The 9,387-nt window shown below is 35.7% G+C and overlaps 2 protein-coding genes across 3 annotated transcripts; both read left to right on the top strand.

Annotated features, from left to right (window-relative positions):
- The first annotated feature begins 58 nt into the window (after window positions 1–58).
- Window positions 59–2,257, top strand: LOC130733920 (protein transport protein Sec61 subunit beta-like). 2 transcript variants are annotated; one of them, XM_057586211.1, is made up of 2 exons: window positions 59–196; window positions 1,925–2,257. In XM_057586211.1, the coding sequence occupies exon 2, from the start codon at window positions 1,931–1,933 to the stop codon at window positions 2,177–2,179; it is 249 nt and encodes an 82-aa protein (XP_057442194.1). In that variant the 5' UTR covers window positions 59–196; window positions 1,925–1,930; the 3' UTR covers window positions 2,180–2,257. The 2 variants fall into 2 exon arrangements, with proteins under 2 accessions (XP_057442194.1, XP_057442195.1); XM_057586212.1 differs by having other exon boundaries at window positions 61–196; window positions 1,928–2,257.
- A 3,565-nt stretch (window positions 2,258–5,822) lies between these two features.
- LOC130733922 (GDSL esterase/lipase At2g30310-like) lies at window positions 5,823–9,018 on the top strand. Its single transcript, XM_057586213.1, has 3 exons — window positions 5,823–6,446; window positions 7,295–7,556; window positions 8,682–9,018. Exons 1-3 carry the CDS (start codon window positions 5,829–5,831, stop codon window positions 8,867–8,869), a joined length of 1,068 nt encoding a protein of 355 aa, XP_057442196.1. The 5' UTR covers window positions 5,823–5,828; the 3' UTR covers window positions 8,870–9,018.
- Window positions 9,019–9,387: the final 369 nt, after the last annotated feature.

Here is a 9,387-nt window from a genome sequence, read left to right on the forward strand (position 1 = left end):
AAAAAGGTACATCTGGCGTGATGGTCCAATAGCATAAAGCCACATCATCTCCACTGACGTCAAAATCAGGCGAACATCATAGATTTATGAATCTTCTGCTGTCCTATCTATACAACGCATAAGAACTCCACGCTCTCAAACTCTGAATCTTTTCGACGTCAAATTTTTATTCCCCTCTTTTCGATTTATCTTTCAGGTATCAATCATCATTCGCTCTACATTTTCTGAATAAAACATGAAATTCTCTGTTTCTGTTTCACGAAAATTTACTTGAATTAGGGTTTTTGTTTTTTTTTCCTAAATGTTTCGGTGTTTGTTCGTGAATTAATCTGATAATTGATGATTTTCTTGGATTGGATTGGTTTCTAGTTCGGCGATCGAGAAATGTTGAATAAGGGTTTTAGATAATTTGATTTGCGTGGTGGATTGATAATTTGCTGTTTGAATTTGGGGCTTGTTATTTGAAGTTTTATAGTGTTTGATCTTAGATCATAATAGGATTATTGAGAAATTGAGGGTCAGGAGGAATTTTTTTGATGGATAGTGTGTTTCACTTCTCTTATTTTGTGATTTGTTCAAGTTTGATTTTTGTCACTTGTTGTCTTTCATTTGGGTTTGGTCCCTGTAGTTGTCTTCGATTCACATCTCTCTGAAATCAAACTTTTCAGATCTGTTATGTATTGGGGAGTTGGGTACTGTGTATTGGCATGCTTTAGGTGGTTGTTTCCCGATGATGGAATGTACAGGAATTAGAGTTAGGTTGATAGCTGGTATGCCATTGTTATGTTTCTGTGGCCGATTTGAAATGTAGATGTAGTACACATTTATCGATCCTGATCGATGGGTTGCGGGGCTAGGAAATGCAAAACCCACCCTGTCCCTCCCCATTACTATCTCTCTATAACTGACTCCTTTCTTTCACAATTTTTGTAAATAACACCTCTCTTCTCTCCACGTCTATGAACCTGACAAATTCTGGGATCAGTAACTTGGTTTACCAGTGGGGCAATATCCCTATAGTTGACAAACCTCGCTAACCAGATTTCCTCATTCATGTTTGCTTCCATTCTCTGTTTCAGATTCTTTTTTGTGATCTACCTAGTCTCCCAGTGCTGATCACACATCTGGTTTTCTCCCTGCAATTGTTAGGGTCCTGAACTTGAAGATTTATATCTATGATTTGATCTGTTTCGATGATTTTTATTCATTCTTTTTTATTCACTTTTGAAATCTGAATGTTGGTGGTTTTCTCTGATTTGAATTGTTTCTTCTGATTATTTGTATTTGTATTAGTTAAGTTTGAATAATGGTTTCCAAATTTCATTCCTGAATGGCCTTGCACACTTTTGTTATAATTGATTAGAAATATAGTGTTTGTGAATCTGAGACCTGAGCTTTATTTTATTTTAGTTTTCATTATATGATGTTTTCGGAATACCTCCAGTGAAAGTTTTATTGATAGCTTGTAATTGTTTAAGTGAGGAGGAGGAAATAGAGTGGTGCACCAATTAGACAAATAAAATTGATTGTTTGCGTATTTTGGCATCCCAGTAGGGCTCTTGTGCTACAGGGAGTGAACAGCTTTTCAAATCTTGAATTTTGCCTGTAGTTTTTCTAACTTACGATGGTTATTAAGTTAAAGGTTTCGAGGACTATATCAACTTGAAGAAGAGGAGAGATATGAATTAAATTCAGTAGTTGTGTGTCAAAGCTTGGTGTCTGTTGTTTATGTGATTTTGTCATGCATTTGGTTGAAAGTGAAGTGCTTAATATTTTCTTTAGAGTTGTGAAAAGAGTTTCGATTGTTCTCATCTGGTACTGTAGGTGTGTGAGTTATGAGAAGTTGGCATTGCATCTGTTGAATTTTGATAAGGTATTGCTTGTGGGTTTTAGTCTGACATTCTGAGCTATTAATGTGTATCAGCAGGAGATGGCTTTAGGTGGAGCAGCTCCCCAAAGAGGAAGTGCAGCAGCTGCTGCTAGCATGAGGAGAAGAAGAACAACCAGTGGTGGGGCCTCTGGAGGAGCAGCTGGGACTATGCTTCAGTTTTACACCGACGATGCCCCTGGACTCAAGATCTCCCCAAATGTCGTTCTTGTAATGAGTATTGGCTTTATAGCTTTTGTTGCCGTCCTTCATGTGATGGGAAAATTGTATTTCGTGCGCCGAGAGGCATAAGTTAGGTTCATTTTTGGATTTCTAATATGAAAGTTCTGACAAACTGCTACTTAATTTATAGAGTTTTTTCCGGATCCACCATCCTTTTGCTATTTATATTACTCTTTTTTTTTTCCAGCCCTGTTATATTTTAAAGTTCAACAGTTGATTAATGTTTGCTCTTTAGATGTTTTGTTTCTAGAAGCAATGTAGTCGTAACATGAAACAGTTCTATTGAATCTCTGATTCTGCAGTTTCTGAAATATTTAGTTTCTTAGTCACTTGTTAGTATTTGAAAGTGAAAACTTGAAAATATTGTTGGAATTTATGGTGTCGACTGTAGATCGCTGGATGTATGATAGCTTGGTTAACTTTTTATATGCTCTACTGTATAATACTATATATGAGGCCCATGCATAATTGAATTTTGTAGTTGATACAAACTTTCTTTTAGTTTGAACATAAAAAAAAGTGTAGTAACCAAACACTCTTTTATTGGTTGAAGTTTATGTTGGCCATACCAAATTGGAGGTGGGACTTACATTTTTAGTGGATCTCACATGAATTTTTATCAATAAATGAGAGAGGTCGATGACAATTTTCTTAAAAAATCGTCTCTCAATCGTCTCTCCTATAGATTTTATGGCCATTTGATTTATCAAATGGTTCACATTTGTCAAACATGAAAATAACCGATTTAACAAATAATGAAAAACACTAAAAACCTAACATATGCTCTATGTGCGAACCGAACGAAAAGCCGCAGAAAAACATTTCGCCCCTTTGGCAGTTCCCCCGATTTCTGCGCCTATGGTACCCCGCTGCTTATTGTGCCCGTCATCGATGCCATAGAGGCTCATGTCGGCTTTGGTTCAGCCCACTGTTGTTGATGTCGTGTGGGTGTGGCCCTGGTCATCTATTGGACTAGGGTTCACTACCGTCAGATTGATTTTATTGAGGTTGACGAATTATGTCCCAATGTCCTTGTTGTTGCATCTTGTGAAGTTCCCTTCGGCTATTGATTCTTCTCTCCATCTACGAGGGAGAGGCCCATCTCCTGAATCATTGAAACTGGAACTTTGATGGTTGTTTCCGTCGTGCGGAAACCTACGTCGTTCTCCTCCCCTGCCTTGCCGGTTCCGATTCACGTTGTAGCTCCACGCCGTTATAGTCGTTGTTAACGTCGTCATTTGTTGCGTCAAAGCAGTTAGGGTCGGGGCAACACCCGCAGTAAAACCCTCAAGGTCTGCTTTGGTTGTTGTTTGATCTCCCATGATTGGTAAAGCTATGAAAATCCTAAAAAGGAAGCATGCTCTGATACCACTTGATACAACGGAAGTTGTACTAGGATTGCAAGCGCAAATCCTAAAAAGAAAAGGTTTATGGAATCCACCAAAAAGGGAGACAGCCAACACTAAAACCCTAGAAAATAAACTGGAATCCACCAGAGTTTGAGAGAATTCTCATTTTACAATGATAAAAAAAAAAGTCTTTGGCTAATGCCATACAACTACTTAAATAGAAATCCTAATAGAAACAAAAATTACAGAAAATCCTAACTAAAAGGATCCTAAACTCAACTAGAAAGTAACTAAAAAGTAACAAATCCTAGTTAATCTGCTCCTGCATCACTATCACTACAGTTTCTTTGCGTCCTTGGATTGACAAATTCAAGCATGTTCGTAAGGCCAATTCTTATGCTGACTTTATGACATCTCTTAAGGCTTGTTTGATGCGCTACTAAGCATGATAATATAAGTTTATGTAATACAGTATAGACTTATTCATTGTCTGGTGCTATTATTGTATATGCTTATCTAGTAAATCCGCTCTTATACATTAAAATGATGAATTATTTAAGATATCTTATAGATGATGGATAAGGCATGATAAGATATCTTATAAGTTACATGAAAATACTAAATCCAATACCACCCTCTAGTACCGCCACCACCACCCACATCCTCCACCACAACCGCCTCAACAACCCCGACTAACGTCGCCTCCACCACTATCGTCATCGCTATCGCTATTGCCACCATTAACGCCGCCACCACCATCATTACCATCACCTTCCAATGCCTCTACCCAAACTGCCACCACCACCATACAGCACTGCCACCACCAACACCAACACCACCCACCGTCACTACTACCATCCCTCTCTGTTAGAGTCTCACATTGGCTAGAGATGTGGCCAAGAAATTGCTTATATATGGTTGTGCAAACCTTAACTCTTGAGCTAGCTTTTGGGTTGAGTTAGGCCTTCCTTCATGGTATCAGAGCCAATGGTTGTTTGAGCTAGCTTTTGGGTTGAGTTAGGCCTCTTTCATGGTATCAAAGCCAATGGTTGTTTGACCATGGGTCTGGGCCCCTATCTTAGATCCATTTGTTGTGGAGACCTCCCATATTTGGGCCACCCGTTTCATTCCACGCTCCATATGTTCTACACTGGGCGTGAGGGGGTGTGTTAGAGTCTCACATTGGCTAGAGATGTGGCCAAGCAATTGCTTATATATGGTTGTGCAAACCTTAACTCTTGAACTAGCTTTTGGGTTGAGTTAGGCCTCCTTCACTCTCCACCACCACCTCCACCACCATTGCCACCAAACAAGCCTTAGGCTTCAAATGATGGATAACCTCAAGCTTTGGACTCTTTCTCCTGATGCTATCCCTCTTTTAGATTTAGATAGGGGCGGTTGTCTTCAGTTTTTACTGTTGTTTTTTCATTTCCTCTTTAAAACAAAGTTACTTTTAAAGTATAAATATAAAAATTTACGTACATATTAAAAAACAACAATTTTACTTTAAGAGATTAAAAAGTTTCACTTGAATCCAAATTAATTTTATTCATTACATATTTGTTTCTTTATGTTTTTCAATTAAAAAATTTAGGTTCACACCCACACATTTTACCTAGCTAGCCAATTTTGTTCACCGTGTACCATAGTTCAAGCAATACCCAAACAGGCTAAATTGACATAAACTTCGGAGCGCAAGTTTCCTTTCTTCCTTGAACCAAAAATATGCTTCTTTTCTTCAAGTGTTCCACTTCAACCATTTCCAGTAAAACACTTAGCTCAGTCAAATTAATCAAAATTCCTTCAAGTTGTTTTCGCTCACCTAAAATGGCTAGTTTGCTATCTTCTCACGTTTTGATTCCTTGTATGCAGTTCTCTTGCAATTTACAAATCTGCTAACTTACATTTTAACTCTTAACTTAGCTTCCTCTTTCGGGCTGAAGTGTTGGGAATCCAAGAGTTAGGAAGAAGTCTAAGATATATTGGATGAAAAATATAAGGTTGAACAGTTTATAAGTGAGAGAACTCATATACTCAATACCTTAGTTTTGCGTGAAATATGTGCTGTTGTTCAATTCACTTGTAATTTGCTATCTTATCCCAACGTGGAGCGACCTAGGTCTAAGAAGTCTCACACTGAATGAAAGATATAGTGTCACATATACTTGAACGATCTTATTTGAGTTGGGACTTTTCATATCTTAGTAGAATAACGTTTATTTCGGATTTTATTTCATTCACTACAAGACTCAAATAATCTAAATCTTTGCTTAAGGGGAATAATTTTTTTTGAAACTAAAAAAATTGTTATTGCAGTTTATATATATGTAAATAAAGCCTTATCTTAGCATCCGCAAAATCTCTGGCACATGGCTTGTGCAATCCACCTTATCATTTTAATGCACATTTGGACCATAGTTGTTGCTACAAGCAATGACTTGATCACATTGAGACCCAAGTTCTCATCCATTCTAGTCTTTGGAGATTCAACTGTAGACACAGGCAACAACAACTTCATCAAAACTTTGGCTAAGGGAAACCATTTCCCTTATGGCATGGATTTCCCTGGCCATGTTCCCACTGGCAGATTCTCCAATGGAAAATTAGCCATTGATTTTATTGCCTCTACATTGAACCTCAAAGACACTGTCCCTCCATTCCTAGACCCAAACCTTTCAAATGAAGAGCTTCTAACAGGTGTTAGCTTTGCATCTGGAGGGTCAGGTTTTGATGATTTGACCACAATTCTATTAGGGGCCATACCTGTGTCCAAGCAAATTGAGTACTTCAAAGGTTATGTAGCAAAGCTCAAAAGCATTGCAGGGGAAAATGAAACTAGGAAAATAGTTGGAGATGCTCTGGTTATTGTTAGTGCTGGAACTAATGACTTCCTTTTCAATTTTTATGACATTCCCACTAGAAAGTTGGAGTTCAACATTACTGGATATCAAGATTATATTCAGAGTAGGCTTCAAATCTTCATTAAGGTAATTAAACACAGAAGTCATTTATTAATTGAAAATTAGAAATTTGTAAGAATGGTAAGAAAATAGGCACAGTCTATTTATTTGTGTCTGGATTTGGATTTCGGTAGGTGAATTTTCCTAAATTTGCTGCGGTCAAAAATATTCCATAGTGATTAGACCATGCTGAGATGACTCATGTTTAAAGAAACCAAATGTAATTTTGATGTTTTGTCCAATTTAAAGAAACTAATGTCAAATTTCTAAATTTGAGCCATATAATTTTGATGGGATGACTTGAACCTTGATTGCTGTTAATTTAAGAAAATTTTGCCGTAAGGAAGTTGGATCTTATTGAATGTTTTGTGATACAAATTTGTAATTTTTAGATGTTATGTTTAACTTCTTAAAAAGTGTTAAAATATTTTTTAGGTTAAATATGTTTTTGTTTTATGCAAAATATGATTGAGTTGAAAATTCGCTGCTCCAAAAACCTTTCATAGTTTTTAGTTCCCAATGAAATATGTGAAGTTAGTTTCTACCGTTAATTTAATTGCGATTTTTGTGCATTAGTTTAGCCGCCATAAAATGTGTTAGTGGCGGTTCAAACCACCACAATAGATAACAAAGACTACAGTTTTTTTATTAACTTAGGACTAAAAGCTATGAAATGTGTTTAGATGAACCAAATTCAAATTCACCACAATTTTATAGAGATCGAAAACATATGTATCTCATATTTTTTTTGGATTTTTTAAAGTCCTGTTATTATGATAATTATTTAATCATATATTTCATTTTAAATTGTTCTGATATTTTCCTGAATTAAACGCCAACAAATAGCTCTAGATAACTTGTTTATAAAATTGTAGGAACTATATGACCTTGGATGCAGAAAATTTGTTGTGACGGGACTTACTCCTATTGGTTGCATACCCCTTCAAATAACAGCAAAGTTTTTAACTTCAAAGGATAGAAACTGTGTAGAGGATGAGAATGTAGATGCCAAGTTCTACAACCAAAAATTGGCAAGGCGATCACTTCAAATACAAGCAATGCTTCCACGAAGCAGAGTTGTTTATGCAGACATATATGACCCCTTGATCAACCTTCTCAATCAACCTGAAAAATATGGTGAGCCTATGTTTATAGATTTATGCTCATTGGCTCTAGAGTGTCAATTTAGCCCATGACTCTAGGTTAGTTCACAGAGCTCCTATTATGGTCATAACTTTTTCAATCCATCAAGTTCTAAGACTTTTTAGCTATGGACCCTTACAACCCACTGGAGATGTGGGCTACGACATAGCCAACCCATTTAAGATGTGACATTTTTTTGTTTAGGGGCTTTTCAGCCTTGGAGAATTTTTTAATCTGACCCACGTGAGCTAGGATTAGTGTGCCAAATTAACAGAATTAGCTAACTTTTGTTAATTTAGGTTTAGTTACAACTTTTGTCCCTTTATTATATATGTAGGTTCAGTCTCTCCATAATATTTTTTTTACTTGAATTGTAGCTTTTTCTAATTGCTAAAAAAACTTATTTTCTACATATATAAATTTTTAAATCCTTATTTTCTACTCGAATATTTAATTTATATAAATATTTAGGAATAGAAATGATTTGAATGTTTGTAAAAGAAAAAATTGTGATGCCTTTGATGATATTTCATTTTTTTTAAAAGTGAGATTAGGACTTCAAAAATTAGGTTTTTAGATTTTTCAATTTTGGGTGAAATATGATATTTTAATTGTGGAGCTATTAGTGAAAGGTTATTTACAACAATGTGTGTATTTGCTTAAATGTTTAGTGAATACAAACTTGAATGTTTATAACCTAATCCCCACATCCTTTGGCTTTTTGGCCCATGAATGTCTCTCTGCAAATGGATTTTAGTAAAAGGTCTATGTGTATGTTTATCTAGGAGAAAATGAAGGTTTTTTTTTCACATCAGAAAAATAAATTGTACCCTCTAAAAATCAATTCATGGACTTTCCCCTTTCCAATCTATATGTTCCCCAACTCCTACAAGCCAATGTGTATGAAGGTTTGTTAATCTTATCATAAATATATTTCCAAAAATAATAAAATGATTGCAACAATTAAAAGTTTTTTGAAAAAAAATGGAAACAGAAAAGCCACACATTAGTGAAAGACAAAAGTGCAATTGAGACTTAAATTTAAGATTGTTGCAGTAAATTGCATTTGACTTGTTTAAAGTCGGATAGTTCTTGTCATATTTATTTTGTACTCTACAGGTTTCAAAGAAACTAATAAAGGGTGTTGCGGAACTGGCTTATTCGAAGTAACTCCTTTATGTAATGAACTCACACGTGTATGTGACGATGCTTCCAAATATGTATTTTGGGATAGTGTTCATCCAACTGAAGCAGCCTATAAGTATTTTGCTAAGTATCTAGAAATGGAAATCCTGTCCAAGTTTTAATTTAGAGCAATGTTGATGTAGATCAAAATCATGTGAATATGTGATTAGATTAAGAGGGTCACATATAATTCAATGGATCCCAATTAATTTCAACAAATAAAATAAATGTGCTGAATGTTATGAAATATATGGATGCCCATCAGAGTTAAGAGTCCATGGGTCAGGCCCACACGTAGACTTGTTTAACACTCCAAGCCTAATAATATAAATACAAGGGGAGTCTGCACCTAGCAGAGTATCCTCATCACACTATTTCTCTATATCTTATTCCTCTATTCTCCTCTCTTATTTACTTGCTTACTCTTTATTCATAACACGTTATCAGCACGATAGTCTCTTCATAATTCCTAATTCCTAAGTGAAAGAGTAAGTATTACTTCCAGAGTAAGTACCACGTCCATGTGGAAGGTTATATTTTACAATTTCTTTTTTTTTCTTCTTCTTCCTTTTCCTTCTTCTTCGAATCATTTAACTATGAGTACAGAAGTACCATAGTAATAAGCATGAATCCTGAAGAT

This window comes from Lotus japonicus, chromosome 1 (assembly GCF_012489685.1).
Source record: "Lotus japonicus ecotype B-129 chromosome 1, LjGifu_v1.2".
Taxonomy (NCBI): domain Eukaryota; kingdom Viridiplantae; phylum Streptophyta; class Magnoliopsida; order Fabales; family Fabaceae; genus Lotus; species Lotus japonicus.

Bases quoted from the DNA above. Each gene is read 5' to 3' on its own strand.
- LOC130733922 (XM_057586213.1), top strand. From the start codon at position 5,829: ATGGCTTGTGCAATCCACCTTATCATTTTAATGCACATTTGGACCATA. The intron at 6,447-7,294 runs GTAATTAAACAC...ATAAAATTGTAG, and splicing joins GGCTTCAAATCTTCATTAAG to GAACTATATGACCTTGGATG. The intron at 7,557-8,681 runs GTGAGCCTATGT...TGTACTCTACAG, and splicing joins CAATCAACCTGAAAAATATG to GTTTCAAAGAAACTAATAAA.
- LOC130733920 (XM_057586211.1), top strand. From the start codon at position 1,931: ATGGCTTTAGGTGGAGCAGCTCCCCAAAGAGGAAGTGCAGCAGCTGCT.